Below are 21,755 nucleotides of genomic sequence, written 5' to 3' on the forward strand. Positions count from 1 at the left end.
TTTTCTAAATTCTTTTTTAAACAATAAAACAGAAATTGATAATTGAAAATAATAAAAAAAGTAGTATCATACTCCAAAATAACATCTGACTATTAATTTCAAAATAGATAATTGTATGTAACAAAAATATAGTGTAATACTCTAATACAATATCTCATTATTGATTTCTTTTGAAGCATTCAATAAAACCTTAAACCCAAAATTTAATCAAAAAAAGTTAGGGTTCTAATTTTTATTGCCGACTTCATTGTTGTTGCTGGTTGTCAGAGTGCAGACCTCTGCCCCGGTAAGTACTATTTACTCTTCTTAGTTCCTCCTCGGCTCTCCCTTTTCTTTTCTTTTTTTAATTTGTGTTTACACTATATAACAATTTATTCAAAGATCTTATTTTTAATCTTTGATTTTAGGACTGTTCCACATATTAAGAATTGATTATATTAATTAAGTTATTATTTGCTTCTCGAAACTTCAACTTTCAAGGCAAGAGTGATTTAAGGGTGAAGCAAGTAAAACCTTCTCTTTAGGTCCCAAAAATATTAATGATGAATTTAATAATTTTAATTTTACTTAAAATAATATTGAGATTATCGAAAAAATGTTCAAAATATATACTAAAATATAACACTTATCTAGTATCTACCTTTTACCAAATAATATTTTAGAACTTTGAAATAGATTAATCTTCATATTAATAAATGAAGTATTTGAAAGTGTACCAAATTAAATGATGCATCATTTACCATTTTCAGAAAGTAACAACTTGTCGAGTGTAATTGTAATGATATGCTTATATGTTTGTGGCTATATATATTTGTTTGTAATTTAACGATTGTTATATTAAACTAATATATTATTCTATTTTAAAATTTAGAACCCACAAACATCAAATCTTGACTCCGCCTCTGCCAGTCTCCATATATAAATATATTAATTATAATATAAATAAATGAGTAATATAGTGCATAACCCAAAACAATTAATGAGTAATAACATATAGTTTTTCTTTTCAATTCCTTGACAGCGGATATTAATTTAGCAATGTTGCTAGAAGGTTGTAATGTGACAACGAGTCTCTTATGAATATGGATTTTACACCCAAATTTTAATTATTTTCATTTGTGATTGGAAACAAAGAACTGAATCATTGATAAACAGGATAAAACGAGTTTTTTTAAAAAAAAAATTATTTATGGCATTCATGTTTATATGACCTAAAAATAATATTATTTTTTTTGTATTAAATTGATTTTAATGATAAATGTAGTTGAATGATTTTTGTAGATAAATATCTTAAGTTAAGTGATTTTATTGATATAAAACAAAGTTTAAGGACTATTCTCATATTTCAATAATCTTTTAAGATATTAACTCTGATAAGTGTTGTCATTTTATTGATTTCCCCCTCACTAATACATCTAAATTCAAGTACAATTAACCTCTAGCTAATCAATTACAATAGAAGTTACAATTTTTGGCACAAACTTTAACCTTGTGTTTTTCTTTTTTGGTTTCTCACCCGGTGTCGAGAGCCCATATTGAAACTCCGACTTAGCCTTGTGTTGTTAAAGCTGATGAATTGTGATCATTTTCCTCTAAGGGAAAAGTACCATAGCCATATTCATACACATCATGATCTTGTCCATAACTATTGTCCATGTACCAAAAGTTCATCATGTCATCACTAATGGTATTAGAAGGAGCAATCTCCATCTCTATATCCATCCAATTCAAATCAAGACAGTCCGATTCAAAAAACTCTTGATTTTGACTTTGACCAGATTCCCACGACTGCCAATCTTCATCGTTGGTAGTACTCCCTTGATGGCTATTCTGAAATGAATCATGATCAACGTTGATTAGGTGTTGATCATCAATTTCAGCCTCGAGAGATCTAATCACACTTGATAATCTCTCATTATCGTGATCAGTATCGTCTACGCCTTGCGAGTCATCAAGCAATGACATGAGAAGGGAACAATCTATTTGGGAGTTATCAAAATTGGTCAAATCATTATTGCAACCATTGATACATGCCCAATTCTCAACTTCAGGTACCAAAGTTGCCATAGTATTGTTTAATGAAAAAAAAAAAAAACTCAAACACTTAGAATTACTAAAAACTCACAATGGTTTCTCAAGAAAATTACCATACCTTTAAATAGCCAAAGAAACCATTGAGCCCCACAAACTAAATAAATGCTAAAAATCTATCATATCTCATAGAATCCCCTCCCCCCCACCCCCAACCAAAAAAAAAAGGTATACAAGTGGCACATTTGCACATGGTCCATAGTCACCCACTAAATAAATCAACAAAAAAGAAGTGAGTACTAACCAACCGATAATGTGGTTATTAAAAAATAATTGAATACAATAGTTGATACTAGGCAATTAATATTCTGTTAAATGCCCTTGTCATGACAAAGATAAAGTTGAAAACATTGCCCTATATGTACAACACCTATTCAATGAGATCCTATATTATTATACTATGCACAAGTGAGTTTATATGATCAGAACTCACTATAACAATACTTTTACATAACACCATTTAGGATTTGAAAAGAATATAAAAAATTGATCGAACCTAATCGTATCGAACCAATTTATATTATTTTTTAAAATAAAATCATGGACTTTTATTTAAGTGTATAACCGTCTCAAACATTGGGATCGTCTTTTTAATTTATTAAAAAAAATGAAAAATCTTCAAACCAAATAACCTTACATGTATGTAATTATCAAGTTTTTCACGAAATAGACTTTTTATGTTAAATTTTATCTTTTATATAACGACTTTTCATCTATAACAATAATAACTATCTTTAAAACGATACGCTCTTTAATTTATAATATTACCCCTCTATAACAAGTATTTCTTTTTTGAGAATATATTAATTAACCATCTTATTAGAAATAAATCAAACTTTGCTAAAATTCAAATGTGAAAATTCATGACTTCTTACGCATTTCGTTGATTACTAAGTTGTCTAGCTCTTGTATTGTGCGGTATGTTAAAGTGACATGCAAGGCAAAAATGTATATTAATTGTACATAATCTTAATTTGGTAAAATAGACAACAAAATAAATATTGGATGAAATATATACACTAATTGTGTAAAAAAAAATCTTTATAATATCAAAGTATGATGGGATCATAAAGCAAAAAGGTGGATGAGACCACAACCATATGAGAAGACATATATTTGAAGATAATATAAGATCAAATGGGAAAATTGGTAAGTGAAAGGGGGGATTTATCCCTATAGGACCACTTATAATTAATTTATTGAAGTTGATTAATATATATATATATACACTCATCAACATGATGAGTGATTCAAGGAATAAATTTTAGATATCATAGTCCCAGACATGTTTGATTTTTAAGAATAGTATGTTTGAACTCATGTGGAGGCATCAATCACTTAGCTTTTAAAAAAATAGAATATAGTATACAAGTCATATAAAATCTTGAGGAGAAAAGGATTCCATAGATTAATTGGAGGAATAGGAATATAATAACTATAATCAATAATAATATTTTATTATAACGATCAATTTTTTTAAAAACAAAATCGATATTCATATCATGTTGTATCACTTTCTTTATTCTAATTTAAGTGTCTTTATTTGATTGAGTACGAAGTATAAGATATAAAGGAAAACTTTTAAATCTTGTGGTCTTATATTAAATATATGTTCAGTCATTTGAATATATCTTGTGCTTTCAAGTTTGCCATGTAGAATGTTGGAACTGAAAAGTTTGCTACAATATAAAAAGAGATACTCCTTTTAAGACTGACTAAAAAGAAAAATAAGATATTTAAATCGGGATGGAGCTAGGGTTTCTATAAGTTACAACAATATATTGCTATAATAGATTAACAGTAAAAAATATTTGTACAAACAGCGCCATTATATAGAAATTTGAGTATACTTAGTTTGTAATTTTAAATGTACTATAATATTTATGTAATTGTGAAAATTTTAAAAGATGTACATAATCTTAAAAATATTTTAACATTTATATTATATAATACTTTTAAAAATACTTTTCACTAAAAAAAGTATAACATTCCTCTTGAAAAGGAACTATAGTAAAAGAAAATAGTATCATACATGTATATAGCATTTTCACCTTTTTACAAATACAATACAAACCACAATGAAATGGAATCATTCAAAACTTCACTATCTTACCTATCTAAACCTTTTATTCTTTTTACAATTTTTTATATAATGAACTTAGCTTTCAGAATAAAGTCATGTTTGAAATTGTCCAATACCATTTGTATACTTTAGACTTTATGTGAAAAAATTACATGGTGCAATATATTCAAAGAATAAATATTGTAGGTAAGTAAAGGCAGTGGCGTAGCCAAGAATTTTATGAAGGGAGTTCAAATTTTGAATAGTAAATTTTTCTTAAAAAAATGATGATTTATAAAGATTTTATTTTTAATAATATTGTGATATAATTTGGATAAATGGGTCTCCTACTTATAGAGAAAGAAAACCTTATTCCAAAAGGAAAATGTATTAAAATTTAAGGAAATCTTATTTACAAGGAAATGGTATTAAAATATAAGGAAATCTTATTCCACAAAGAAAAGGTATTAAAATTTAAGGAAATAATTTAATTTTAATTGAAAAAATTCATTATTGAAGGTGAGATTCAAACCTGGGTCACTCAAGACAAGAATGACACTATTTACCACCAAGCTATTGAACATATATATTAAACTAACGCATTTTTATTTACTTACAAACTTCAAGAATGACACTATTTACCACCAAGTTATTGAACATATATATTAAACTAACGCATGTTTATTTACTTACAAACTTCAAGAAGGAAAAATTATTACAGAAGAATGAAAACGCTCATGCGGGGATTTGAATTGGGGCAGTGAGTGGGTTTGCGAGAGCTCTAGCCATTTTCACTACGGGTTACTTTGTTATTTCAGGGTGTCCAAAATACCATATATACCAATATAAATCAAAATTTTACATGTATATATCGTATAATTTTTCAACGAAAGGTGTTCAATTGGACCCCTGGAACAAGGTGGATCCGCCCCTGAGTAAAGGTGAAATCAAAATCTAAAGTTTATGATTTTTCAGATTGTCAATAATTATATATTTAATATTTTTTAATATAAAATTAAAATTATTACTATGATATAGATAGCTAACATTCTGAATTTGCCCGTGGAGTCGTGGAGAAATATCATAGCCACATCGTCCATGTCCAATTGGTCCACCAAGGCAAAAATGGTGATGCATTTTGGTGGGTAAAGGATTGGACATGTGTGCCCAGTAATGGCTTTAGAAAGTGGCAGATACAAATTACAATTATAAAGTAAAATTCAATGTATATCCTAAAAAAGTAAATATATACTATAAATTATATACGTATTTAAATTGATCTTTTCAACTCAAAATTTATAATGTCTAAATTTAAGATGTTATTAAACTACTAAGGGGCAGAGCTACGGAGCTGATTTTTTATTTATTTATTTATTTTATCAAAAAGTTGTATTATATATACATAAATTTATTTTTATGTATATAAAATAGGTTTTTAATCTCTTGAATTTTAGATTTATTTATTTATTTTTAAAAATTTTAAAATAAAATTTTTGATTCCTCATTATATAGTTGACTTTAACAAAATTAAGAGTGGTCTAGGTCAGCAGATGAAAGTAGAGAGAAATATTGTTTGCCACCTCTAAGTTTTTTGATGACCCAATTCACAAGATTATGTGATCTAATATTAATTAATGCCACCATATATATGTGTTGTTGTGTTTTATTGGTTTTTCATCTAGTGTTCGATATTCGTATTGAAGTTTGATTAATTTAAATTTATGTTATGTAGAGCCTCATTCAGAGGGGAGAACTCTTCCTATCAAAGATCTGTCATGCATCCACTGCATCATATCCATTGACGGTAACATATATATATGTGTTAGAGTGTATGAGCTTTGCTTTATCTTTTAAATAGTTAGTACTATTTAACTCGCCCTATAATTCCATGCAAATCTATTATTATTTGAATAAGTATTCCCTCCCAATTCTATTTAGTGTAGTACTATTATTATTTGAATAATGAAAAATATTTTTAATCATGAAAATTAAGTATTAATTTGATCAGTAAGTCTAAACCTCATGGTATATAAATGGAACCAAGGGACTATTTCATGATTTTATATTATTTGGCCTCTATATTAAAAATAATTAGGTTATTTCATTTATGATTTTACTTTTTTAATTTACCTTTTGTATTTAATAACTATATAAAATAGTAATAGTTAAATTTAAAATTCTAAAACATTATTAATAAAATTAGTTAAGTAGCATGCACTTTTAATTTAAAAAATTATTAAGAAATGTATTACATTATCAGATCAACATGAGTCAAATAATATAAAAAAGACGGAGTAAAAAGAAAGTGGAAGAAGTGGTCATTGGTGCTCCTCCATTCATATTAATGGAAACCTAAGCAACCAATATTAGTCAACTTTTGGTGATTTTATTAAAGTAAATGTCACTCAACTTCATCAACTATAGCCACACGTGCATGTCAATATATTGAAGATTCTTTGTTTTCATAATAATCTCTTGTGTTTGGCTAATTAATTTTAAAAATATTGTTTTATCAATTTTAAAACAATAATTTTTGGTCAAGTTTTCAAAAATACTTTTGAGGATTTTTTTTTTCCTTTGTAAAATGATAATACTCCATCATATGTATTTTAGGATGACTCAGCTGATTTGAATCAATGCAGGTTATTTATACGGATGACCCAAGATCGATCCCCTCAAATCTCAATGCTTATGAATTGAGTCGGTCACATAGAATTATTTTAGTGCGGTTTACATTCTCTGTATGATTTACATGCTATTATACTCGAAGGATAAATAATGTAACAGAATAAAGAATGTGACAGAAGTTGTAGTGATCGAAGATTATCCTCAGATTTAAAAAAAGAAATATTAGGAGTATCTAGCTTCATTGAAATTAGAAATTGAGAGTTCACATCCTTATATAGAAAAAAAAGAATAAATATATGAATTAGAATAAGAATAATGGCAATAATATCTAACTATGGATGGTCCAAGAAAGACTTAGAAGAAAAGAAGAAGAAAAAAAAGATTCCTCCACTTCCACTTTCTTGTGTTTATTCGAAATCGTCAAATGACACAATTTATTTATCAAGTTAACTGTATTTTTAATAGTTCTATAGATCAATCAATCAATGAAAGGGAGCTTCAACATATAAATATGTACGTTTTCATCGAAAGATACAGTGCAGTGAAAGAGATATATTCTTTCTTTATTTATCAGATATGGTGCAATAAATAAAGTTGTTTCTTTATTAATCAAAGATTTCAAGTTCGAGTCCAGAGTATGAAAAAATTCTTAATAGAAAGCATTTTTTTCGATTGGACCCTACATGACACAAATTTAGATATATTCGGTCTTCAATATGATTACCAAACACTCCATGAAAAACATTAAAAAAAAAAGTACATCTAAGCCTATATTAATTGTACAAGACTTCAAATCTAAACTGGTATGTATAACCAACAATAAGTTAATTATCAAAGGACAAGATCGATGTACAAAGCATATCGTGTTAGTAAGATTTGGAGAGCTGCGCTCCAAAAGATATGATGTAGAGACAATCTATCCCGGTCCTAATACAAAAATAAATGATTGCTTCCGTGACTCTAACAATAAGATGAAGAAGGATAATAAGGTGGACATGAAAAATGATGGGTAAATAGCTAGTTGCAGTGGAATCCTAAAGCTAGTGTTTGATTATAGGTTATAAAAATTATTTAAAATATCATAAAGTTTGATATAAAATTATTATTTTATAAAAATGAATTAGATAATACATTATTTAAAAATTATAACATGATATTTTAATAAAAATTACTAATAACATAATTATCAATTAATCGTCAAAATACAATTAGTTATAAATATCATGTTAGAGCATATACTATTAATCATGCGTTTAGACATAATATTCTAACAATGGAGAAAGTTCAAAAATGTCATCAACATATTAGAAATGGTTCAAAAATGCCCTTCTTCCACCAATTGGATCAAATTTGCCTCTCCTTCCACCTATTGGATAAAAAACCCTTACATATAAGAAATTGTTCAAATTTACCCCTTCATTCCACCTATTCGATCAAATTTGAACCATTTCTAATATGTTAAGGCCATTTTTGACTCAATAAGTGGAAGGAGGGGTAAATTTGATTCAATAGATGGAAGTAGGGGTGTACAAAACCGAACCAAACCACAAACTGAGTCAAACCGAAAAAAAAACCCGACTAGTGGTTTGGTTTGACTTGGTTTGATATTGGAAAAACAAACCCGACTATATTTGGGTTGGTTTGGTTTTAACTAAAAGCATCCCGAGACCAAACCAACTTGACATTATATATGTAATTTTAAAATTTTATTTTATACATAAAAATATTTACTTTGATATAATTTTAAAATATTTCTTATACTATTTCATAGTTTTTATCTTTTAATATATTATTTCAAGTTTAAAACTTAGAATTCGGAATGGTCCAATAAAGATTATAGTTCATAGATGTTGATAATTATAATAAAACTTAAATCAAAATCAAATTAATACTAATGCAAAAAGAAAATCAATTCAACACTAAGAATGACAATAATATTGAATATTTGTTCTTTAGTTTTACATTGGTTTAGACAATTAAAATACATAATCTAATTTTAATTTTCCTTAAATATTTAGTAATGTAACTAATACTTATTAAACTTATTTTAGCATGATTTAGTACTTTTAAATTATGATCATTTTCATTATGACTTTGCAATATTTATTTTATATGATGATTTCATTATTATTTTTTATTGAATATTTTAGTGTCATCATTACTCATCTCATATTTTGTGTTATTTTCTTAAGAAACACCTTAGATAATTGTATTTTGGTTGGACTAAAGAAATATTTGGAGCACAAGTTAATTATATGTTTGTATGCAAACTTTACCAAAAAAATCCAAAAATCTGAAAAAATCCGAGGTTTATTAGTTTGGTTTGATTTATAAATTAAAAAATTTGACACAATGGTTTGGTTTGGTATTTGAAAAACCCGAACCAACCCGAGGTTGAAAAACCTGAAAAAATTCGAATTTTATTAGTTTGGTTTGGTTTATAAATTTAAAAATTTTAGACAAATAATTTGGTTTGATATTTGAAAAACCCGAACGAACCCGGTCATGTACACTCCTAGATGGAAGGATGACATTTTTGAACTATTTCTAATTAAAAATGTCAATGTTAACCATGCATTTAGATAGTATATTATACCAATTGTGATAGTTAAAATTTTAAGTGAGAAATTGTTGTAATATATACTATTAATCATGTGTTTAAATACAATATTTATTATAGAACAATTGTTTATTCATTTTAATAAAAAAATTAATAGATGATTTATTTGTTTATGTGTCCATTTACTTATATAGTAATAGATGATTTAGATTTTAGTGTATGAAATTCTAGCTTATATACAGAGGATTAAATCATCAATTCTTATAAATATAATTTTGGTGTAGGGGAAAACTATTTATGGCTAGCCAAATAGCCCATAGAAAACACAATCTATCTCATACGAAAATGAAAAAGAAAAAAAAGTCTAATTTGAATTATTTCAAAATATAAGGGTGTTTGACTAAAATGCAAATTCAAAAAAATTAAAATAAGATAAAATATCCTTGATTGTGTTTTCATAAAATATGTCATCAATGATAAAGAATATCAATTTCTCATTCACAATTTAGAAAAATCCGATATTGAATTAATACAATGATAATCATATTATGTTGATTTATTGACATTATTGTATTATGTCAATCCCACAATATATGTCCATGAATTTTGATATGATAGTAAAACTTTCACATAACTCGTTAGTCAAACTACTCGTTTAATAGTTGGTTAAATGTCTTTTTAATTAAAGGTTGTGCTGTTTAATTTCGCGAAAGGTCGTTACAAATCAATTTATATGTATCTCAAGCAAAGTATTATGTAGAACGTATATATCTATTTGTTCAATATAAAGAAAAACTCAATACATAATTGTGCATATTTAAATTTAAGGAAAAATTGTATATAATAGCAAACTATTAATTCAAATTAAATGCTATAAATATAATTTGATTTAATTGTATCTCATAGCAAACTGTTGCTATTTCACATCGCTCCTGGTGAATCTCACTAGCTCGCCACTCTCGTTCTTTATACAAACGCGAGTGTATAAAGTGCATTTGTGTTTGTATAAAGTGAGAGAAAATTGTATATATACATATATTTTCGTTCCCCTCTCTCCCCTCTCCCAGATCTCGCTCTCTCACTCTCTCAGATCTCGCTCTCTCACTCGCCTCTCTCACTTTATACAAAAAACGCAAATTGTATAAAAATGCGTTTGTGTTTGTATAAAGCGAGAGAAAATTGTATATATACATATATTTTCGTTCCCCTCTCTCCCCTCTCCCAGATCTTGCTCGCCACTCTCCTAGATCTCACTCTCTCACTCGCCTCTCTCACTTTATACAAAAACGCAAATGTATAAAATGCGTGAAAATTGTATATATACATATATTTTCGTTCCCCTCTCTCCCCTCTCCCAGATCTCGCTCGCCACTCTCCCAGATCTCGCTCTCTCACTCGCCTCTCTCACTTTATACAAAAAACGCAAATTGTATAAAATGCGTTTGTGTTTGTATAAAGCGAGAGAAAATTGTATATATACATATATTTTCGTTCCCCTCTCTCCCCTCTCCCAGATCTCGCTCGCCACTCTCCCAGATCTCACTGTCTCACTCGCCTCTCTCACTTTATACAAAAACGCAAATGTATAAAATGCGTGAAAGCAGATTATACAACTGCTTTCTTTTGTATATGTATAGCGAAATATATATATTTATGTTTGTTATGGAGCGCAATTATGCAAACTTTGCTATAGCATATAAATATGAATGTTGTGTTTGCTATATGTGAAAGTTAAGGCATAATTATCAATTGATACCAAATTAAACGTTATGTCTTAGCCAAACTACTATTACTATTAATAATTGAATTAAAGGTCAAAAACACATTTAAATTATTCCACTTTATCGAGTTTCATACTTGAACTATTGAGAGAGTGAATTTCATGTTTGAACCATCACCCAATGATTATCGAGATACACCTAGACGTTGAGTAGACCAAATATTTGTCTAGAAATGCTTCTAGGCGTGTTTGTCCCTAAAATCTTCCTCCACCTACATTTATAACGACTATATTTACTGATATATTAATTCCTTAAAATATATTTTAAATTGACTTCTTTAAACTCTAAACTCCCTCCTACAAGTCAGAGATATCGATATAACAGTAGATACGAGACCACGAAGAAGATGGTGAATGTCACCATTGGAATAAATTAATTTATATGGTGATAATTTTAATCTTTAACCTTAACTTTTAATTTAATATTAATTTATTTTGATCAACAACAGTAAAATTATTTTTTCACGTGAAGTGCCACGTAGCAGAACTTTTAAACAAAAGAGAGAGTTTACACACCTCATCGGAAATTAGTGTCTCGCTATGTTTTGCTAACTATTGAGTGATAATTTAAAAAAGAAAGATTTGAAAAAACCGCGCTTTCCTTTCTCCTTCAGAGTTCAAAGTTCTCCAATGGAAGCTTTATTGGATTCTCAGTAATGATAACAAAGCTGAACCCTTTACATGGCTCCCTTCTTCTGTCTTTCTCAGAATTTTCACTTTCCAACCTTAAATACTCAACTTCTTCGAAGACCCTTTTCAACGCCGGCACTACAACGAACAAATTCTTGATTTACTGTAACACCCAAATCGCAGAAAATGGCCGAAAGGGGGACATTAAAGAAGCTGAATCCATTTTCTACAGTATGCCCAGCAAAAATATCGTTTCTTGGACGGCAATGCTCACTGCATACTCACAGAACAGACAACTCAAGAATGCACGTGAAGTGTTCGATAAAATGCCTGAGAGGAGTGTTGCTTCGTGGAATGCAATGCTGACTGCTTACATGAGGAATAGAGTTGAAATTGGTGAGATTTTTAGTTTCTTTCAGCTTATGCCGGAGAGAAATTCGGTGTCTTTTGCTGCGATGATTACCGGGTTTGTTAATGCAGGGAGACTTGATATGGCAGAGGATTTGTATAATCGGACTCCTATGGTTTTTCGGGAACCTGTTTGTTCAAATGTATTGATTAATGGATATTTGAAAGTTGGGAAGTTAGATGATGCAGTTCGTGTTTTTGATGGTATGGTGCGGAAAGATATTGTTTCTTGTAGTGCAATGATTGATGGGTACTCTAAGAATGGGAGAGTTATTAAGGGTCGGGAGTTGTTTGATACGATGAAGGAGAGAAATGAGGTAACTTGGGGTGCTATGATTGATGGGTATATGAAAGTTTGTTGTTTCGAGGATGGGTTTGATTTGTTTCTAAGAATGAGAAGAGAAGGTGATGTGAGACTGGAGCCTACTTTACTAACAATCGTTTTAGAAGCTTGTGGAAGATTTAGTAAGCATCAACAAGGTTATCAAGTCCATGGGTTGGTATCTCATTTGGGATTTGAATTTGATGTTTTCTTGGGTAATTCATTGATCACCATGTACTCTAGATTTGGTTGTGTAGATTCAGCTAAAAGTGTGTTTGATTCGATGTTAAGGAAAGACGTCATTTCATGGAATTCACTTATTAGTGGTTTTGTTCAAGCTGGAAAACTTGAAGAGGGATATGAGATTTTCAAAAGAGCTCCGGAAAAGGATGTTGTTTCGTGGACAGCCATGATTACAGGGTTTTCTGAAAAGGGGTTGACTGAAATTTGTGTCGAGCTATTTAAAATGATTCCCGAGAAAGATGATGTTGCATGGACAGCTCTTATCTCTAGTTTTGTAAATAAAGGGGAATATGATGAGGCTTTTTGCTGGTTTGTTAAAATGCTTCAAAGTGCAGTTAGACCAAATCCTCTAACTTTAAGTAGCATGCTTAGTGCTTCAGCTGGTATGGCCATGTTGAATCAAGGACTGCAAATTCATGCTCTTGTTTTGAAAATGGATATGGAGTTAGATTTGTCTATCCAAAGTTCTCTTATCTCAATGTATTCGAAGTGTGGAAGTTTAGATGATGCCTATAGGATCTTTAAATTCATAAATTACCCGAATATTGTTTCTTTCAATGCAATGATTACTGGATTTGCACAAAATGGCTATGCCAAAGAAGCGCTTAAGTTGTTTCACCAGTTGAAGAATGAAGGTGAGCAACCTAATGGTATCACTTTTCTAGGGGTTCTATCAGCATGTATGCATGCGGGGCTCGTAGAAGAAGGATGGAGCTACTTCAAATCCATGAGATCGTTATACAACATTGAACCAGAGCCTGATCATTATACTAGCATGGTTGATATCCTAGGACGAGCTGGTTTACTCGATGAAGCAGTTAGTCTAATCGATTCAATGCCATTCAAGACACATTCTGGGGTTTGGGGTGCTCTTCTTGGTGCCAGCAAGACTCACTTGCGCCTTGATCTTGCAAAGCTTGCAGCTCAAAAGATTTTGGACTTGGAACCAAGTAGTGCAGCTCCGTACGTGGTCTTGTCTGATCTTTATTGTATTGTCGGAAAGAAGAAAGACGAGGAACGAGTTAGGCTGGCAAAGAAATTGAAAAGAATAAAGAAAATTCCAGGTTGCAGTTGGGTTTTGTTGAAAAACAATATTGGTTTATTTCTCTCTGGAGATCAGTCCCATTTGAACTTTGATGAGATCAGCTGCACATTGTGGATGATTATGGATGACACGAAACAAGTAAGTTGCATAGATCATGACTTGTTATCACTGTAAAAAATGTTACTCTCTCCGTTTCAATTTGATTGGCACAGAGTTTAAGAAAGTAAAGAAGACTTTTGTCATCCGGACATATTGAATCAGTGAGATGATGTACCCAAAGCCTACTTAATCGAAAGGTATTTCTAGTTATCATTTCTTGCAAGGTCTTCTTGGTACTTGCTACCTCCTACCAACACAGATACCAGGTAACTCTGTCTACTAAAATTTGTTAAAGTGGAGCACCTTTGGTCCAACAACAAAACGGATTTAATAACTAACGGTGACTATCAAAAAATACTACTTGGCATGTCTCATAACTAGTCATGTAAGTTGTTTAAGAAGAATGCTCAAGTACTATTGTATTAATTTAGCAATAATAAGATCATGTATCAATTTGTTCTTGAGATAATAAAGAACTACCTAAAACTTGGCCTATCTTTCGAACTACACCACTCCCTAGACTAGTTCGAATGGTATTGATAGCACCTTTTTGCACTCATGTAGATAGTGTTTGCACGTACAAGAAGTGTGTGAGATGAAAAAAAAGTTCTCTGTATGACCTATAGGTCATGGGTTGGAACTGTGGAACGAAGCTCTAATGCTTGTGTTAGAATAGGTTGTCTACCCCTGCTAACGCGGGACGCCCTTTTCTTTCAATAATTTTCTTCCATATATGGTCCAAATGGACAGTTAACATAGTATCTCAATATTGACATGTCTATCCAAACCAACAAGCTTTTAAAAAAAAACATGAAGGAAATTACAACTTGAAATCAAATGATTGAAGTACTAAAGAATAGTAGTTACATAATTTAACCAATTCAACATCCACCGCCTCCTCCACCACCACCACCTCCTCCTCCTCCTCCTCCTCCTCCGCCACCATCACCACCTCCTCCTCCTCCGCCATCACCACCTCCTCCTCCTCCTCCTCCTCCTCCTCCTCCACCTTCTCCTCCTCCGCCATCACCACCTCCACCTCCTGCACCACCGCCATCACCACCCCCTCCTCCACCAAAACCACCACCTCCTCCTCCTCTGCCACCGCCTCCTCCAACAAAACCACCACCACCACCCCTTCCTCCACCAAAATGACCATCACCACCTCCACTACATGTTATGCTAGTGAGAGTAGCCATGCCAATACCACCATCACCTACACTATGAATGCTTCCTCTTCCACCCACAAGACTCTTTTTCTTTTTCTTCATCTTGCTGGAGATAACTACATAGCACATAATGAAGACAACAAACATCACAAACAAAGTTAGGAATGTAAGGAGTATGATAGTACCTGCCTTCATGTTAATAATTTCTACGACTATCCTAAGGAGTTTATGCTCCTATATATATTGTATGTATTTCGACAACAACATGATGAGGAATATAAACCAAAAAAATAAAGGAAAATATGTCAACAATAACAACTTCAAGACGCGTCTACCGTAAGAACGCAAATTTCCAATGAATTTTCAAGCCGAAATATGAAATTTCTAAATTCTACAACTTTTTACATGCAAAAATTATTACCTGGAGAATTATTTGGGTCAACTAATCTGTGGGTACCATTTTCATAGGTGAATTCGTAAAGTAATGAATAAAACTAATTTCTATGTTAGTTTGCAAGAAAATGCCTAGATAAAGTTACTTGCAGATTTAGCTAAGAATACTTATGTATGGATTTATCTAAGGATTCAAGTTCTAAGAATTTTGTTGGGGATTTATTTATTGAGGATTTACTTGAGAATTTTATTGATACAAATTTGTTAGGAGTTTTTTTTTTTTTTTGGGATTTACTTGGGAATATGTATACTTGAAAATTTTGTTGTTGCAATTTTAAGTGGAATTGTTTTTCTTCAAAATTTATCTAAGAACTTTTTTATTTGGAGATTTACCAAGTAATATTTTCTTAGAAATAGGTTTAAGAAAATTAAAATTATAATAATTATAAAAAACTATAATGACATTACAAAATGAATTTTATCGTTAAATGTTGACTTTTTATTTTCAAGTCAAATAAATTATTAGAGTAGTAATCTCACTTTGATACGATATTGGAACATTACTAGGAAAAAAAGGTGTTGAAAATAAAAGTGTAAAAGAAACAATTGAAATTATCATTTATCATAATTAGTTAATTTTTTTTATTTGTATAAATGCCATGCACATTTTTCAATTCTATAAATGTTGACTTTTTTTTTCAAGTCAAATAAATTATTAGAGTAGTATTCTCACTTTAATACGATACTGGAACATTACTAGGAAAAAAAGGTGTTGAAAATAAAAGTCTAAAATAAACAATTGAAATTATCATTTATCATAATTAGTTAATTTTTTTATTTGTATAAATGCCATGCACATTTTTCAATTCTTTTTAATATACATGTTAAATTTTAATCCCATGTAAAAATTAATGTGTCAATTTGTTCTTGAGATAATAAATAACTACCTCTCAAACTAGCATTCTCCCATCTTTCCAACTACATCACTCAACTTTGCAGGGTCCTATTACTCCGTTGCACGTATAAGAAGTGTGTGAGAAGAAAAATAAATTATCTTTGTATGATCTATAGATCAATGATTTGAACCGTGGAAACAAGCATTAATGTTTGTATTAAGATAGATTGTCTATCTTAACTATAACTCGAGATGCTTAGTGCACCAGACTACCCTTTTCTTTCGTTAATTTTCTTCCATATATCGTCCAAACAAACAAGTATCTCAACATTGACACTTCTATCAAAAACCAACAAGCTTTAAAAATAAAAACATGAAGGAAATTACAACTTGAAATCAAAACATTTTACTATATAGAATAGTAATTACATTTTTGACCAATTCAACATCCACCACCACCTCCTCCTCCTCCTCCACCACCACCACCACCACCTCCTCCACCACAACCACCACCACCACCACCTCCACCAAAACCACCCCCACCACCAATACATGTTATGCTGGTTAGAGTAGCTATACCAATATATAGCACCATCACCTATGCTATGAATGTTCTCTACTCCAAGAGAATTTCTACTTCTTTGGGTTGCATTGTTACCAGCAGGACTCTCATTGTTCTTCTCTGTCTTGCTGGAAAACGCGATAATAAGAACGCTAAGAACCACAATCACAGACACAGGTAAGGCCACAAGGAGTAACATAACAACTTCCTCCATGTCAAAAAATAGAAGACTAAGACGCGTAATAATATATACTGTCCTTAAGGAATTTAAGCTTCTACTATATTAACACGATGAGAATATTAATCAGAGCAAAGAAATAAAGGAAAATGTGATTATAGTAAGATGAACACGTACAAAACAAGAACTTTAAATGGTATAACTTCAACATGACTTTAATGTGTTATATATTTATTGAGGTCTTTTGGTTTCTTAACTTTACGTAATTTCTGCATGAAGACGTGTTTGCACATGAAAATTTGAGAATATTAATCCAACTTGTGTTGAGTCTTCATTGACTTTATTGAAATTTACTTGGAATGTCACAACATGGGAAAGAACAACCTTTTAATATTGTTTATTAACAGATCGTTTCAAAATTAAAGTGACGTGAGAAGAAGATCATCACTAACCGTCGTCGACTTGAGAATATAATTAAATAAATAAAATGTGTTATTTTAAATCGTATAAATTTTTAGATTAGATAGTCACACACTTCAACATAATATTAGAGCAAACGTTCCGCACGCTTTCTCTAACAGCTTGTCAGAGGCAAACCCAGGTTTTGAAGACTTCGGATGCACCAATATTACCTTAGCTCAAATATGAGCTCTACGATAAACTTAAAAAATAAACACAATAAAATAGCATTGTAGCTAGATTCAAACCCAGGTCTCGTGGGTGATTCCTCTAGCTTGTATACCAGCAACACAATGGCAAACCTACACTCTTCATGGGTGCACGGTTATTTATATCCTAATTTATGTCAGTTTTTCAAAATAGATATATACACCTATATATACTGACATGATTTTTTCCCCGAAGTTAACGGGTGCACGTGCACCCATCCCCCTCTGCCACTTTAATTATAACTTTTAGTCAATCACATAAGTTTGTTTCACCACCACTAATCACTATTTACAAATTACAATCATCAACACCAATCACCGTTATAATAATAAATCACTAACGATAATCACTACGATCTTCCCTAAAGCCTGCTAAAAAAGGGAATAATTTTGTTTAAGATCACAACCCATTCCTTCTATCAATGTATATAGGAATTAACATCCATAAATATGAAGAGATGGACGACTATATACATATAATTAACTTGTGAATGATTGTCATCCAGAATTAGTGAGTGTAATTATGTAAATCTTTATGCTACTTTAAGGTGGAAAATTAAAAGATTAGGGACAAACAAATTTTTCATAGCTAAATAGTAAAAATCTCATACTTTTCCAATTTAGCTATGAATTAGCGACAGATTTGTCAAGGCTCAAATTTCTTAAGAATAGATATTACTCTATCATATATTATCGAATTATTCAATTTCTATTTAGTATTGTGAAATTGCACGTCTTGGAATTTTTACATTATTTCCTTCACTTAACTTTATAAGAAAGTTCTTCTCCTACTAACAAAATACTCACAACTCTTCAAGAACAACTATAAATTATACACACATATTCAACTTTCAAGAACCTCTTTTTAAGTTTCTTGAAACCTATTTTTCTCCTACATTGTCCAATCGGACACGCAACAAAAAATAATAGAGTAATTAATAGTTATTATTTCAGAAAATTACTTTCTTTATCGAAGAAAAGTAGAATCAAGAAACTAAAAGGATAACTCAGATCTAATAACTTATTAGTTGAATATCAAAAAATATATCTACTTTGACATTTCTACCAAAACAACAAGCTTTTATATAATATAACATGCGTTGAGCGATATATATATATATACACATTATAGAAATTTGAAATATTTAAGTACTAAAGAATAGAAATAACATGACTTTGACCTATTCAAAATCCACCACCACCACCTCCTCCTCCGCCACCCCAACCACCACCACCACCACTATGACCAAAACCACCACCACCATCACATTGAAAACCTCCGAAAGTATTACTTGTATCACACGTTATGCCTGTTAGAGTAGCCATAGCAAGAACACCAACACCAGCACCAACACTATTATTGTTCCTTCTTCCACCAGAAACTCTACTTGTTTGGCTTGCATTCAATATTCCACCACAAGGAATAGTCTCAATATTCTTCAACATCTTGCTACAACAAATACAACAAATAAATGACATAACAAATGCCACAAATATACCTAGAACCAAATATAGTACCATAATAGATTCATTATCCATCTTAATATATAACTATTTTTCAAATATTGTACGTCCTTAAGAAATTTATGCTTTTACAAAGTTTAAGTAGAGAAAATTTGTATTTGGATAAGAGCACGATGAGTATATATATTTCAGAGCGAAGAAATAAAGGAAAATGTGATTGTATTTAGGAACTTCAGTACGACTTTTGTGTGTTATATATTGAAGGCATGTGTTTGCACATTTATTTGATTTGGGAATATAATTAATCCAACTTGAGTTTGAGTCGTCGTTGACTTTCTTGAAATTTACTTTGGATGTCAACTATGTGCAATAGACAAATTGCAAGTTCTATCGAAAAAATATGTAAAATATTTTAAACTTGTGACCTTCATTTGAAAAATTACATGTTCAATTAATTCGATCTGCCTCATAGATGAAGACAACCTTTCAATGCTATGATTTTTTTTAATCATTAACAAATCATGTCTAAACATTGTTGAGACATATCAAAATTAAAGTGACGTAAGAAGAAAGATGCAAAAGGGTCTCTTACTCGATCAAGGCCTCATTTGTTGTATTTAATTAAGAAGATCTTACAATTAATTATTCATATATCAATTGTTAAATTTGTTTGTTTTTTAAATCTGAATCTTAATTATTAATTGTATTTATTGATCTTATAATCCTACAATCATTTATAATTAATAAATTTAAATAATTACATACTATTTATAACAAAGTCTTAATTAATATAGTATTGAAAGAGATGATATTCAAAATTTTCTCCAAAGATCATGACATGTATTTATTGCTGCTCCATCTATTTTCACCGGTACACATCCTTAAGTAAAACAACATACACAACAAAAATAAATAAATCTAAAACAACAGAAGGAAAGAAAACTACAAGAAGAGGAAAAATCCAATGTGCATTACATCTTACAATTATCAACCATAATAAAAAAATACATGGCTAGCGTCCAAATCGAAAACTAGTAACTAACTAACCTCCACATCCACCACAACCACCACCGCAACCACCACCATCACCACCACCACCGCCACAACAACACCCGTGATTTGTACCCGAATTATCCATACCACCACCTCCAACTACAACCCCACAACCACCACTAATATTACTATTACCACCCTTATTATCACAATCACGTTTATCGTTACTAGTCATGACACCACTAGCTATAGCCGTGCCAACTACCGCACCACCCGCTCCAGCCAAAACAACCATATTCCCATCTCGTGTGGCACGGCTACCGATGCTAGTGGTGGTCTTTTTCGTACCTTTTTCGATGTTTGATAGCTTCTTCGTCCTACCTCCACCTCGGCCCGCGCATAGGCAGCATAATAAATTACATGTTATGAAAAACACAGAAGACAACACAATGAACACAATACCGATTACTAACATTTTCTCCTTTGTTTGAATTGGAAGACAATAATTGCCTTTCTATTTCAAAGAACTTTTATAACACAAAATTAGTTAAAGTCAACAATAATTGAGGTTTTTTTTTTATTTACTCCATTTTGTTTGTTTGATTTTGACTTTTATGGTCTTAAACTAAAGATATATCGAAAATTAGATTGTACAAAAATATTTTTTTAATGGTCTTAAACATATCACGTGAAAAATCATAATAGATTTTTAAATAAAAAGTCTATACAAAGAGTTGAATATCAAGATTCTTTTTTAAACTGATAAAAAAACAAAAGACAACTAAATTTGAATGGAGGGAGTATAAAGCTAATTTATTCGTCCCATTTCTAGCTTTTATTGTAAGTTTGATTGGTCACTAAATTTAAAAAATGTGAAGTTATTTTGTGGACTTAACGTTATCATGTAAATTAGAAAGAAGAGAGTATTATAGTTTGGATTTTACTTATAATATATAAGGAAAACAGTTTGATTTTCAACATCAGTTATACCAGATTATACAATTGAGTTTCTAAATTAAATTCACCTGAAATTAAGTAACTTGGGAATTATTCTTAATCAATTCTTAGATCAATTCATTTGCTACTATTCAAAACATTATGCTTCTTTTTTTCTTCTTCTTAATTTTCCATTTGGCAACATTTATGAAGTCAAAAGTCAACCATGATAGGTCCCTTTAGGGTTTCTCATTAGTTGTCTATATATTGCAAGGTTTATTTTTGGAGGCAACATTTTTAATAAAAAAAATTCAATTCTCGAGATTTGAATTCAGACGTCTAATTAAGGACAGAGAAATCTCAACTATCTCACCTCAATTCATTTTCAGATTCCTATGATATGGTTGTTGGTTGATAAAGATCATTATAATTGAAAGGAAAAAAAGAACTAGAAAAAAGTCAACATTATTAATGGGTATAGAGGTTTCCAAGCAATTTCTTTCAATTTATTAAGAAATATTGATGGGGATGCTAATCTCATTTTATTAGGCTCTTAAATTTTATTAGCAACATTATTAGGAACATAAGGGGTCGTTTGATTGGTGGGATGGATATGTGAAGATATTTTA

The 21,755-nt window shown here is 30.5% G+C and overlaps 3 protein-coding genes across 3 annotated transcripts; 1 reads left to right on the forward strand and 2 right to left on the reverse strand.

Moving 5' to 3' along the window:
* Positions 1–11,703: 11,703 nt before the first annotated feature.
* On the forward strand, positions 11,704–14,017 carry LOC125868203 (pentatricopeptide repeat-containing protein At1g53600, mitochondrial). Its single transcript, XM_049548834.1, has one exon. The coding sequence runs from the start codon at positions 11,778–11,780 to the stop codon at positions 13,941–13,943; it is 2,166 nt and encodes a 721-aa protein (XP_049404791.1). The 5' UTR covers positions 11,704–11,777; the 3' UTR covers positions 13,944–14,017.
* A 732-nt stretch (positions 14,018–14,749) lies between these two features.
* LOC125868969 (glycine-rich cell wall structural protein 1.0-like) lies at positions 14,750–17,101 on the reverse strand. Its single transcript, XM_049549524.1, has 2 exons — positions 16,984–17,101; positions 14,750–15,153 (listed from the first exon to the last, which is right to left on the reverse strand). The coding sequence occupies exons 1-2, from the start codon at positions 17,099–17,101 to the stop codon at positions 14,750–14,752; spliced, it is 522 nt and encodes a 173-aa protein (XP_049405481.1).
* Positions 17,102–20,239: 3,138 nt separating this feature from the next.
* On the reverse strand, positions 20,240–20,665 carry LOC125868212 (uncharacterized). The gene has a single exon (XM_049548845.1). The coding sequence runs from the start codon at positions 20,663–20,665 to the stop codon at positions 20,240–20,242; it is 426 nt and encodes a 141-aa protein (XP_049404802.1).
* Between the last annotated feature and the right edge of the window lie 1,090 nt (positions 20,666–21,755).

The sequence above is a fragment of the Solanum stenotomum genome, chromosome 6 (genome assembly GCF_019186545.1).
Source record: "Solanum stenotomum isolate F172 chromosome 6, ASM1918654v1, whole genome shotgun sequence".
Lineage (NCBI taxonomy): Eukaryota > Viridiplantae > Streptophyta > Magnoliopsida > Solanales > Solanaceae > Solanum > Solanum stenotomum.

Excerpts from the sequence above, each read along its gene's own strand:
- LOC125868212 (XM_049548845.1), bottom strand. The coding sequence starts at position 20,665 with ATGTTAGTAATCGGTATTGTGTTCATTGTGTTGTCTTCTGTGTTTTTC.
- LOC125868969 (XM_049549524.1), bottom strand. The coding sequence starts at position 17,101 with ATGGAGGAAGTTGTTATGTTACTCCTTGTGGCCTTACCTGTGTCTGTG. Across the intron at positions 15,154-16,983 it reads GAACAATGAGAGTCCTGCTG|TTATCTCCAGCAAGATGAAG; the intron begins GTAACAATGCAA and ends TGTGCTATGTAG.
- LOC125868203 (XM_049548834.1), top strand. The coding sequence starts at position 11,778 with ATGATAACAAAGCTGAACCCTTTACATGGCTCCCTTCTTCTGTCTTTC.